At 41.7% G+C, this 13,842-nt stretch overlaps 2 protein-coding genes across 6 annotated transcripts in view; one reads left to right on the top strand and one right to left on the bottom strand.

Annotated features, from left to right (window-relative positions):
- LOC120900210 (serine/threonine-protein kinase meng-po) overlaps window positions 1-13,842 on the top strand; it is a 320,097-nt gene that overhangs the window by 81,043 nt on the left and 225,212 nt on the right. The gene's annotated exons all lie outside the window — the stretch shown is intronic.
- Window positions 11,339-12,185, bottom strand: LOC120901065. The gene is made up of 2 exons (XM_040308770.1): window positions 11,424-12,185; window positions 11,339-11,371 (listed from the first exon to the last, which is right to left on the bottom strand). The coding sequence occupies exons 1-2, from the start codon at window positions 12,183-12,185 to the stop codon at window positions 11,339-11,341; spliced, it is 795 nt and encodes a 264-aa protein (XP_040164704.1).

Raw genomic sequence — 13,842 nt, 5'->3', positions numbered from 1 at the left:
AGATTACATAGATAGGCTGAGCCGTCTGCGCAAGGGTGTGAGGGTGCGTGTGTGTGCAAAATTGTCGCCAAATATGTATTCTTTCGGAAAGTTATGATCCGGTCAAAGAAAGGAAAGTGTTCATGACGGTGTTTTTTTTATTGTGGAGCTGCATCCTTCCCCCTGCCTGCAGCGTATGCATCGGGCAGGATACAGTGTAGCAGTATGCAAGTTGCCCGCTGAATAGGAGCGGGCCCGCGGCACCGCCATCATTCCGCACATCTTAAAAGCATGCCTGTCGTGGGTTCTAACCGCGTATGAACCGTCCGCCGTAGCAAGGGGTGACTATCCGGCTACGTGGTACTCAAGTCGTGAAAAGGCCGGCATGATCGCGTAGACCATTATGCCAATAATAATAATAATAATAATAAGAGGAAGAACTTAGCATAGCAGTCCACACCCGGGTAAGAGTTTGTCTTGACTTTGTTGCTGCCGGGCTATCGCTGTGACGCCACAAATGCACGGAATGCACTCGACCAAAACATGAACCTACCGATCCGAACCCATTCCAAGGCAGTGCCGGTCGCACGGCGTCATGATACCGACTCAAAACCAACAAGCCACCAGATTCTGGACGGACAGGTGCAGTATCATACGCGCACCGTAATAAACCAAACCAGAATTCTCTTTTGTATGAATTCAATTCAAGTTTTGTTTCCACTTGCGTTCGCTAGCGGAATTGGAAAGAAATGTGCAACATATCACATCACATGAAATCTTTCGCAACCCTCGCAACCCGTCAAACATTGCGATGGTTGCGAAAGATTTCATGTGCTTGAAATCTTATGTTATTTAAAAAATCGTTGATTTTTATTCAAGGATTATTTTTTGTGCGGTAGTATTTGGCGAAAAGATCACTATTTAAATTTTTGTGGATTTTTGAAAACTAAAATGTCAAAATTCAGGTGTTTAGTATGCTACAAATCGCACTGTTATACCTGCTCTCGGGGTGCTATAATTATAACTGCTAAAACTAGGGGTGAAAAAACTACCAAGGCTCGCAAGCTCTTTAATGTGAGGGCTCTGGGGCGGTGAACTTGTATGGCGTGCGAGCCCTCGCGCGCCCTCGCAAATCGCTGTCAATTGCATGGCGGGAATGTTTGACGGGAAACCTTCTCTCGGGGTGCTATAATTATAACTGCTAAAACTAGGGGTGAAAAAACTACCAAGGCTCGCAAGCTCTTTAATGCGAGGGCTCTGGGGCGGTGAACTTGTATGGCGTGCGAGCCCTCGCGCGCCCTCGCAAATCGCTGTCAATTGCATGGCGGGTCCATATAATACAGAGGTCGATGCATAGCTCGATTTTGGTCCACCATTTTGAAAGCTTATTTTTGACAGTTAGATGAAAAAGCGTTCACAAACGATTTCAAACAACCATACACTTTTTAGGGCTAATTGTGCATTTTGTGCTCAAAACTTAGTTTAACTATACATTTCTTTCTCATAAACGTTGCATGGAGTAGTTTTTTCAGTAATTCATCACTTAAAAATGACCACAATCAGAAATCTGGCTTCTTAGCATTGACCCTCTTGAGCTGCACAAGATTTCGTCGTAATTTCGGGCACTGATCTTGTTGTAATTGATAATTTCACTATAATTCTATCTTTTCTTGATATTCCTCAACTTTTTAAAGTACAATATTACAAACAAACGATGTAAAAATGGCCGAAAATGCTTTCAGACCACTGCATGCACAACAACTAAAACCTCAATGTATGCTACCAAAGTCTATATAATACAGAGGTCGAGTCGTGCAGAACATTTGATCAAAAAGCGTGGGAAAGTTTTGACAGCTGGATGAAAAAGCTTCAATAGTTTCATCGTAGCATACATTGAGGATTTAGTTGTTGTGCATGCTGTGGTCTGAAAGCATTTTCGGCCATGTTTACATCGTTTGTTTGTAATATTGTACTTTAAAAAGTTGAGGAATATCAAGAAAAGATAGAATTATAGTGAAATTATCAATTACAACAAGATCAGTGCCCGAAATTACGACGAAATCTTGTGCAGCTCAAGAGGGTCTAAGCTAAGAAGCCAGATTTCTGATTGTGGTCATTTTTAAGTGATGAATTACTGAAAAAACTACTCGTTCATGCCACGTTCATGAAAAGAAATCTATAGTTAAACTAAGTTTTGAGCACAAAATGCACAATTAGCCCTAAAAAGTGTATGGTTGTTTGGAATCGTTTGTGAACGCTTTTTCATCTAACTGTCAAAAATAAGCTTTCAAAATGGTGGACCAAAATCGAGCTATGCATCGACCTCTGTATTATATGGACTTTGGTATGCTACGATGAAACTATTGAAGCTTTTTCATCCAGCTGTCAAAACTTTCCCACGCTTTTTGATCAAATGTTCTGGACGACTCGACCTCTGTATTATATAGACTTTGGTTATGCCGACAGCCGAACCGAAACGTCGCCGATTTGCCGTTACCAGAGGGAGCAGAAAAAACATCGCCGCGCGAATCGAAAAACGGCCATCGCGCGAGCGCCATGAGATAGGAAAGCGTAGGGTAACTATACCAGTTTTCGGCACGCTAGTGCAGTAGTTTCACAAAAACTGCTCACAAATAAACATTTTTTATTATTTTTCATGAAAGTGATGTTATTCTGGTTGATAAACTCTCATAATATGATACACTATTTTTTATTTGCCGGTTCAAAGCGCTTTTTCATAAATATTCGTAAAAATGCAAACATTGCTTTTGCTCCTATTTTCGGCAGGTTGTTCCTATTTTCGGCAGGTTGTGTTCCTATTTTCGGCAGCGCGAATACGGGTCAGGAAATGTTATTATCTATGTAAATATGTACAAAAAAAATGTTTAAAGCAATTTTACACTCTTACTTTCCTGATACTGATGTTAAAAAGCACTTTAATTAATAATTTTATGTTGCTTATTTTGGCCCGTTTTGACAGCCATTTTGATGCGACATTTAAACAGAGCAGCCATTGACAGTTTGATGGTTATAGCGTACGGTGCGAATTTGCTTACAAATATTAATTTTTCTCTTAAGTTAGTGCATTGTTTGTCGTAAAATTGGTGATATTTGGTTCAAGAAAGGTCATATTATGCGTCGATATACGCATTGTAGTGTTCTGATCTATTTTTATAGAAATATTCAGGAAAATCCAAGGTGTTATTGTTCCGAGTTTCGCCAGGAGCCCACAACATTGAGCTGTCAAAAATGAACATTTACTGTGTACCTATTTTCGGCAGCATTTAAAGTGAAAAATAACTTGTTTATCGTGATTTTAAAATTCCAAACAAGTTAGAATAAATTAAATAAGCATAAAATCTTTAATATACACCACTTTTTCATTGTTTTACTGTTCTGATTCTCTTAATCACAAAACCTGCCGAATCATTGGCTGACAGCAAAGCTGCCGAAAAAAAGCACAATTTATTTGATATTTTGAAAAATACGAAATGAAATGGTGGGAAATTTAGTATGTGAATATCATTTAATTACACTTTCACTACAAAATTCTGTTTTGTGAAATTTTTTACCACATTTGTGCAGAATTTCACGTTTTTAGCTACCCTGCCGAAAATAGGTACACTGCCGAAAACTGGTACAGTTACCCTACGTGAAATTTTTTAACAATCCGCCGCGAAATTTACTTTGCTACGTTGTAAGATTTTGAGCAATAAAGTAGTGCAGTAAACGACGAGTTAAAAGATCATGTTTTAAGTTTCAATTGAAGAACGAACTTTGCTTCTAGCACAGTGTTAGATCGTCGTCAAAAAGTTTGTGAGCTAGGCGTTACACTGGACTCTAGTTTAAATTTTAATTTACACCAATTGTAATATTTCCCCCCCCCCTACCCCCACCGCTCGACACCAACAGGGGGCCTCAACTCCTTTTACCGCTTAGGGCCCCCCTCACCCTAAATCCGCTACTGATCGTGGGAGGCAAGTTGCTTGTGTATGATTTTTACTTTTTGTTACTTCCTCGTGTAGCTGTGTATTTCCATAATTTATAACAATCGATACTCGATGATACAATCGATTTTCGAAATTTGTTACTTATGGTTTTCAATCATGCTGCATATACTACTTTTGCTGATTGTGCTGATGTAGTAAAAGTTAGTTACATGTCACATGCATATTTTATTACCTAGGAAGAGGTTATTTAAGTGTTTGTTGTAAATTGTGATATAAATTAAAATACGAAAATATTATTTAATGTATTATGATTTTTCATTACAGCTTTAGACGTATAAAATTTTATACAAGAGAAAATTTAAAATGTTGAACATTTGCTAAACGAGGGCATTTCGAAACGTTGTTTTATCTATTCGAAACGTTAGATTCGTTGTATGAATATTCATTTTCAATTAATTTGATTTGAAAAGAATTTTATTCTTTGGTCATAAATTACATGGTTCACGTTCAAAATCTTGCGTATCATATCTACTTTAATCTTCTATAAAAAAACACTAATATATTTTTTAGAAGTTTATATGCTCATTGTGGTTGCAGTGACCGTAATGACGCGTGCGCTTAGACGCACCAACACAACTTCAAGCCGTGAAATGTCCGAACCCGCTGCGCAAATGCGAGCAGTTTCCTGCGCAGGAAATGGGGCAAAATCTGGTTGGCGAAATGGACGAACTATTTCAGGCGGCGGAGCAAAAAAATACGGTCAAAAAATTTAAAAATATTGCCGTTCATTTTTTCGTCCGCTTTTCCTCTCTCCTCTTCTTAGCTTGATGCCGGCGCAAGCATAATCATGATTTTATCTGGCTGTGAACAGTGCTGCCAAATGCCACTGTTTCAGTCATGACTGAAACGAAGCTCAAATCAGATCACGTACACAACTGAGATGGTCAGTGACGATACTAATACAGTTGGAGAATCAATCACATGCTTGGTGACATTTAGTTTAGCACCCAACTTTTGGTCACTCACTTGGTCACGACATTGTTGTCGGTGATAATCACGACATTCTTGGAATATACTTGGCGCGTGGGCTCTAGCAACAAAATGAGCATGCTTTCTCTCTCTATTAGTGATGAGAATAGTTCCGAAAATTGAGGAACGGAACGAACCTGGCAATCTGGAGAAAAAGAACGGAACGCGGAACGCAGGTTCAAGGGAACGCAGGATGACCTGCCATGGTTACGCTTTTTTCAATTGCTCACTTTATATATGGTTAACTTGAAAGTATTCATTGAATATTGTGTATTATATTTTTTGTGCCGTAATCACACAGTTTCAATTAAAACTAAGCTAAATAATAGTTAACTGAATGTGTAAAACTCTTCTTCTACTCAAATATAAACGCTTAACTTAAGTAGCCCGCTATACAGTTCCTTTTTCATTAAAAGGTTAAGGCATTTTGTTGTTTTTGTTTGTACTAAAATTAATCATTATTTACTTTTTATACTTTTAAATAAAGAAGTAAATCAAAAATGTGTTGCAACGCATATGAAATTTTGATGCAAAATTAAAAAAGCTTACAAGTTTAATCGGCTTTTTAAATTTCGTATGATCTAAATTACACTACACTGATTGAATTAATATTTCCTTATAGAAGCAGATAGCATCAAATAACATTGGTTTATATAAAATACATAGACTGTTAAGTTGTTTCTGTAGGGTTGACATTATACTGTACGGTGAACTACCCGTGTGAAAGTGTCCGGTAGTGCACTTTAATTGTCCATAAGAATAGCGCTGTTTCACGGGGCGATAAACAGCGTTAAAGAAATTATTGCGGAAGGCTAAACGTGTCATGCACCCTCAATATTTGCACAAAGAAGATCTCAAATAAAAATTCAAACGAGTTCATTGGAGATGCATGCGCAATGAAGCAGCTTAGCACCAGACACATAGCAATTCATTGACTACCACAATGCAGTGCAAATAACGCACCTATACTGATAACATCCATATGGCAGAAAAGAAACATTTCATTCATTCCGCTAGTGCAGGATTGTCTCTTTAAATTTTGGCGATTAGCTTCCCACCCACAATTCTCTATCCTTCTCTGGCTTCACGGCTCAGGTGTTGTACCGTTATCTCTTTGACTGAGAGAGTGTGGCTTGCGCTGTTATCACTCACATAGACAGAATGTGTGTGTGTGTGTCCATACACCAAAAGAGAAGAGAACGCCGTTCTATACCGGAACGAAAAGAACGCTGAGAGAAACAGGTTCAGATATTACCTGCTTCCTTTGTACGTACCAAATCGGCCCATCGTATGAAAGAGAGCAGATGATCGTGCGTTCCAGACTGGATCGAAAAGAATGCTGAGAGACACAGGCTTAAATTGAACCGGCAAACCGGCTCATCAATACAAAGAGAGTAGAATGTCGTGCGTTCCAGGCCGAATCGCAAAGAGCGCAGAGAGCAACCGGCCCAGCACAGATCGCCGAGAACGCTGAGAGCAGCCGGTTCAGATCGGATCGATAAGATCGTTGATAACAGTCGGTTCAGGTCGGATCGCAAAGAACGGTGGGAGCAACAGGTTCAGTTTGAACCTGTGTTCTCTAGCTCACAACCAATTCACTTTCGGATCGATCGGTTCACTTCCAAACATCGCGGTGGTTACGTTAAGACTAATTTATTATACATATTTACAATTCACTAACACCTTAATCCTATTCTAATCCTAAGTCTATCACCAATATATACACATTTTAGATCCGTCTAGCGGATTGCCTACTCATAGGCGCAAATATTCCCGACCACCTAAAAATTCATATTTTTACCCACTTCATTGAATTTCCTTATTTATCTGCCGATAACTTAATTCATCATATCTCACATCAATTTCATAAATTGATGTTTTAAATATTAGATCCCTCTCTTATGCATTCCTCCACCACTTATAATTATATATGTATGTTGTACTCATTATCTATATTTTATCAATCACTCCTCTAACTGCTACTTCCTTTTCACCTTTTCGACGATCATTGGTTAGGCAAAATACAAATACGAACTACTGGTCGCTTGATATCTTTTGCGTTGGACGTTCGCAATGTTACTACCCGTACCGTCACTCCCTGGATGGACTTCTGACACCCTTGCTAATGGCCATTTCGTTGGGGGTACATTATCCTCGCGTAACAAAACTAACATACCGGGCACGATTGCGGTTACAGATCCATGCCACTTAGTTCTCGCATGGAGCTGTTGAAGATATTCAGTCTTCCATCTAACCCAAAACTGCTGCAACCGTTTTCTGACCAACCGCCAATGATTTTAACGGTTATCTGGGATGTCCTTCACATCGATCTCTATAACGTGCTGCAGGTAAGATCCCGTCAAAAAGTGCCCTGGGGTTAGCGCTTCAAAGTCCGACGGGTCATCTGACAGTGGGGTAATGGGCCTCGAATTCAAGCACGCTTCGATTTCTGTAAGTAAAGTGGTTATGTCTTCGTACGATGCTGAAGCATTTCCAAGAACTCTTATTAAGTGAAATTTCATTGATCTTACGGCAGCTTCCCACAATCCACCAAAGTGTGGGGCACGAGGTGGGATGAACTTCCACTGGATTGTATTTTCCGCACTCCATGCTGAAACCTCTTCTCTATGCTTTAGCGAGCATAGCATTTCATATAATTGATGTAGCTCGTTTGCTGCTCCCTTAAAGTTGGTTCCATTGTCTGAATGCAGCTCCGTCACCAGCCCTCGTCTTGCAACAAATCTCCTGAGTGCAGCCAAGAAGGCTGGAGTGCTTAAATCGGATACTAATTCCAAATGAACGGCTCGAGTTACAAAACAAACAAAAACGGCTACAAATGCCTTTGTCGGTGCTCCTCTTCGATGTTGTGCCTTGATCTATACAGGTCCGCAATAGTCCACTCCCGATATCACAAATGGTCTTGCTTCTGTTACTCGATTTGCAGGAAGATCGGCCATTGTTTGAACCACTCCCTTTGGATTCCATTTGAAGCACCTAATACATTTGTGGCATACTTTCTTCACTATCGATCTTGCCCCAAATATCCAGAATCGTTGTCTTATCGCAGTCAGAGTTGTTTGTACTCCAGCGTGCAATTGTTTTAGGTGATAATGTTCAGCCAGCATTTTTCCCAACATATGGTTTTTTGGCACAGCTATTGGATTTTTTGCATCTATACCCATGTGAGCATTTTGTAATCTTCCATTTAACCGAATGATCCTTTCTGCGTCGATAAATGGCTTATATCCTCTCAATGGAGATGACTGGGGAATTTCCTTCTTACTTGTGAGACAATTTAATTCCTTTTCAAAACATTGTTTCTGAGCTAGTCGACACAATACCCGCTCTGATCGCAAACGTTCTTCTGTGGTGAGGATTAGCGTCTCGTATTGAACTACTGAAGATCCATGCTGTTCTGACTCTCTCTTTGATCGCATTCGCACACCTTGTAGGCACCTTAAGCAGTAACCTACTATTAGCCGAAGCTTAGCGAAAGATGAATAACGATCGAACAACCAGTCAACAAATGTCTCTTCATTGACTGAAGAGGCTATTAACTCCACCTTCCGTTCTTCGCCTGTTGATATTGCTCTTGCTTCAGGCAATGTTGGCCATTTCTCTTCAGCTTCTGATAGCCAAGTAGGTCCCGACCACCAAAGCGCATTATTGATTAATCGCGATGGTTCACATCCTCTCGACACTAAATCGGCTGGATTGTCTACTCCCGGTACATGTCGCCAATTACATCCAGCGGCCAACAATTGGATCTTTGCCGTGCGATTGCCCACAAACGTTTTCCACATATGATGAGGGGACTGGATCCAATGCCATGTTGTCATAGAATCAGTCCATAGGAAACACGGCCCTCCACGCAGCCTCCCTTTCTTGCAAAGTCCCATAGACGGCTTCCTAACAGCGCTGCACACAACTCTAATCTCGCAATGGTCAAACGCTTTGCCAATGGAGCAACCTTGGATCGAGAGATCAGCAGCTGCACCTTCGCTGCTCCCGACATTCCGCTTATACAAACATGCACCATATCCACGCTCAGATGCATCACAAAATATATGGCACTCAATCGTGCACTTCTTGCAGCACATGAAGTTGGGTTGCAAAATTTGTCCATTCTCGACACAAGTCTTCCGGCAACTCTTTATCCCAAGGCCACGAAATTCCATTAACATCTTTCAGCTTCCATAACTTCTGCATAAAGATTTTTGCCACCATTTTGACGGGGTCCACAAATCCCAGAGGATCGTAAATCCTAGCGATCGCACCCATTACATTTCGCTTGGTAGCACTGGATGACACCATGATGCTAGGAACTCGTACTCTCATTATATCCGTCCTCGGCTCCCATATTACTCCTAATGTACTGACCATGCTTTCTCCCACATTTAATACGTGCACATCTGTCTTGGCTAGATCTTCCTTTGGAATTCCCTTTAATGCTTCTACCATGTTTGAAGCCCATTTCTGGAGCTTAAATCCTGCCTTTGCCAACATTTCGACCACGTCTTGTCGTATTAGTTTTGCTTGATCTGCAGATTCGGCACCCGAAATCAAATCATCAACGTAGAAATCGTTGTACCATCGTTTTGACGCCGGAAATTCACTCTCACCATCTTCAAAGGCTCGCCTTAAAGTTCTTATTGCCAGGTACGGGGCACATGCGGTTCCATACGTGACAGTGTTTAGTTTAAATGTACCCACTGGCTCTGACTCATGTGATCGCCAAAAAATGCACTGCAGTTCTCGATCCTTCTCATCTATCAACACCTGCCGATACATTTTCTCGACATCGGCTACCATTGCAACTTTGTTAAATCGAAAGCGCAATAAAATAGAGACAAGATCGTCTTGCAATTGAGGTCCGGTCAACAAAATATCGTTCAAAGACCTTCCACTGTCTGTTTTGCACGAAGCATCAAACACGACCCTGCACTTGGTAGTTGTGCTGTCTAGCTTCCATACGGCATGATGAGGTAAATAGTATTGTATACTCTGTTTGTTCCTCTCATCGGTTACCTTTGTCATGTGACTTAATTGAAGATATTCATCCATAAACTTATGATATTCTTCGCTCAAGCATGTATCCCTCTTCATTCGCCGCTCTACTGCTCCGAATCGTTTTAGAGAAATTTCATATGATTCTCCTATTTCCCTTTTATAGTTGTCCTTCTTTGGCAACTGTACTATATATCTCCCATCTTCATTTCGTCGTGTTGTTTTATCATACCATTCTTCACACAGTTGCTCCTCTGTTGACAAAATCTTCTCCTCAGGAATATCTTCCAATCGTACTAGCCTTTCCATTGCAGCAATAAAATCATCATCTATCGCACATCCCGCAATGCTTTCGTTGAAATTGTCCTCAATAGCCTCTGTCATTTTCCCGCTGACAATCCAACCTAACTTTGTTTCGAGCAATCGAGGAAGATATGACGCCAACCTTATTTTTCCTTCACCCAGCAACTCTGCAAACAAGCCGGCTCCTATTAGAATATCAATTCGCTCTGGCTTGTTGAACGTTGGATCTGCCAAGGCTATACCTGATGGTATGTTCCATCGATTGACTTCTACCATCTGACTCGGATAGTCGGATGTAACCTTCGGTAACACCAAAAATTGCAATCCTGCTTGGAAATCGGAAACACGTGATCTAATGCTGGTAGAAACCATACTGGTTGCAGTAACTGCCACTGCACCAATTCCTGATAACGGTCTGGACATTCGCAATCTCTTCAATTTTAGTTGTTGTGCCAGTCGTTCAGTAATAAAGTTAGACTGCGATCCTTGATCTAGCAACGCCCTAGCTGGTAACTCTTCATTATCACTTCCGCGTATCCATACCAGTGCTGTTGACAACCACACCATGTTTCTAGTTCTACCTGATACTCTGGTTGTCGCATTAATCGTTGTCGTTTCTTCTCCATTGGGTGTAAGCTGCTCTACCTGTGATGCCTGTGCTGCCATTTGGATCGCTTCCTGTCGTTTGCAAAGCAGCGTGTTATGTTTGCCGTGACAATGACTGCATTTACTCTCGTTCCGACAAAATCTTATTTGATGGTTCCCCTTCAAGCAGCTAAAACATAAATTGTGTTTCTTCGCCAACCCTTCCCGTTGCAAAAGTGACATACCTTCAAACGTCGTACATTCCAACAAGAGGTGATTTGCCTTACATGCTGGACAAACCCTTTTGTCATTGTATGAAGACTGGGCGGCGCATGTGACAGCATATGAGTGCGGCAATCTGTTTATCTTCTGGTCAGGCAAACGATTCCGCTGGTATGCCTTTGTTGCTGACCTTGTCCCGATCACACCGATGCTATGAAGCGCTGTGCTGTTTAGAATTCGTATCCTTTTCTCGCAGAATTCCATCAACAGGTCGTAGGTGTCGGTCTTGTTTTCCACTGCAAAATGTTCATACGCAATTAGTGTGGTGTTATCGAATTTGTACATTACCAGTGTCGTGAGCGGTGTGTTCCAATGTTGCGTTGGTTCTTCCAGCCGTTTCATTCCTTGAACCAGTCGTCGTGTTTCGTTAACAATTCTGGTTAATTCAGATGACGTTGCGGCACTCATCGGTTCCAGCTGAACAAGTGCTTTAAAATATTCCCTTCGCAGCTGCTTATTGTCGTCGTATCTCTGCAACAGGGTGTCCCAGGTTGACGCGTAGCTTTTCTCCTCCAGCGGCACATGCTCAAACTGTAGTGCAGCTTCTCCCTTCAGCGAAGCTAAAAGGTACTGAAGTTTGGCTACATCCGGTAGCTCAGCCACATCATGCACTAAAGACACAAAACGATCCTTATACGTTACCCACTGGGTAATGTTACCATCAAACGTCGGAAACTCGAGTTTTGGTAAACGCATTTTAACACTCGCGGTAGTCGTATTCGCCATCGTGCTACTTGCGATCGGCTGCACACTTTCATCAGTCTTCAACATATCCATGATAAACCCTCTCACACGGTGAAACTTTTTAAAGAAATCCCTTCTATCACTTCGCATCTGCACTTCATCTGCTTCTTCATCTTCAATAAGCAAATTTTCCCTCGCCTCTTCGTACGCATCCTTCGCTACTTCTAACGCTTTCAATTGACTTTGTAGTTCTACCCGCTGTTCAGAATCTTTATAGTTATCCACAAAATCCACAAATTCCTCCATCCACGTACGGCGGTCCTTATACACTTTTGTTAGTTTCGTAACCTTTTTGTCCGCAGGCATTTTGCTTTATTTAAACCACTTTATTATTAATCCAAACGCTATCAATTTACGAGAATCACGATGGCTACTTCTAAACTCCTACAATGTCAATGACCTATCAAGCCAAACCGCTGCGTGCGCACCTTCACTCAACGCACTTCACAGTTCACCAGCACTCACACGAACACAAATGCTACCACTTTGCGCACTCACTTCTCTAATCGCGATGGCTGTTCCTAAACTCCTGGTCAATGACCGACTAAGCCAAGCTTTAGTTCGCACAATTTCACACAAGGTGCACAGAATCAAACTCGAATAATATTACAATCTCGTCTTACAGTCCGTTTTAACGTCTTTGCAATTGCTTTTTTTTCTTTAGTCCGCTCTTGTCCCCCGTTGGCCTTAACTTTCCTTTATCCCTGTTTGACAAGGGTCACCGCACCATCAACATGTTTGAGTGAATCACAAAACAGCCGAACGATTTTCTACCGAAACTTCACCCACGCTTTATAAATTGTGACTGTACCTAACACAATTTCCAAATCCGGTTCGATAGGACCAAATGTTCTCTAGCTCACAACCAATTCACTTTCGGATTGATCGGTTCACTTCCAAACATCGCGGTGGTTACGTTAAGACTAATTTATTATACATATTTACAATTCACTAACACCTTAATCCTCATTCTGTCGCCAACCACGAAGCGAATCGGACGTTCTCGATACGCGCTCCAGGTGTATGATTACGGCCAAAGTCAAGCCACTGACCCCACCATACACACACGAAGATTTACGTACGCTTAGTTGAACGTGAAGCGATCTGTGCTTGCTGTGCGTAATAATTGTACAGTGCGTAGTGTACTGTGTTAAGTGTGTGTAGTGTATGTGATTGTCCGTGTGTTACCCGTTTGAGAGTGTTGAGCGACAATACAGGTGCGTACGGCACGCATCTCTTGTGTTCGCATTTTGTGCGTTCGCATCTCGCGCGCTCGTATCTTGAAGAGCGCGCTCTCCTCTCATTTGTCCTGTGTTTGGTAAGTGATCCTCTCTTATCCTACTATCCTTGTCCTCCACGCAGTTGAATTGTTGGCTCGGGCTCTCCCATGGAGGCGGAGCCTATAGATGAATCTGATGAAGGCTTCATTACAGTGAAGCGCAAAAGTTCTGACCCAGGGCTGATGGCGAAGAAAAAGATTTTACATGAACCTTTGGCTTCAACATCGCGAGATGATTCTGCTAAAGCGAATGTACATTCAAGGGCCAAAACGTATCATGCTTCTTTTAACGGGGCACATAATGTTTTTTTTATGCCTCGTACCAAGCCGCTTGACGTTAGATCGATCTACAAAAAATACCCGGGTGTTTTGGACGTCATCCGACTGCATCCAAAGAAGTTGCGTGTCACCGCAAAGGACCGGGTGCAGGCCAATGCAATTGTGGCCGATCCGGACTATACGGAGGATTACCGGGTGTATATTCCCGGTGGATTGGTGGAAGTCATCGGTGTGGTAGATGACTTTGAATACCCCTTAGAGGATATCCTTCAGTACGGACAAGGGGCATTCCTTTATCAATCCTCGCCTCGTGTCAAGGTCCTCGAAGTGAAAAAACTATACGCTTCGAAAATGGTTGACGGAAAGAAGGTGTTCCGTGAGACTTCCTCACTCCGGATCACTTTC

This window comes from Anopheles arabiensis, chromosome 3, assembly GCF_016920715.1.
Source record: "Anopheles arabiensis isolate DONGOLA chromosome 3, AaraD3, whole genome shotgun sequence".
Lineage (NCBI taxonomy): Eukaryota > Metazoa > Arthropoda > Insecta > Diptera > Culicidae > Anopheles > Anopheles arabiensis.
The sequence above is the reverse complement of the archived record's forward strand: the minus strand, read 5'-3'. Positions and strand labels throughout refer to the sequence as shown.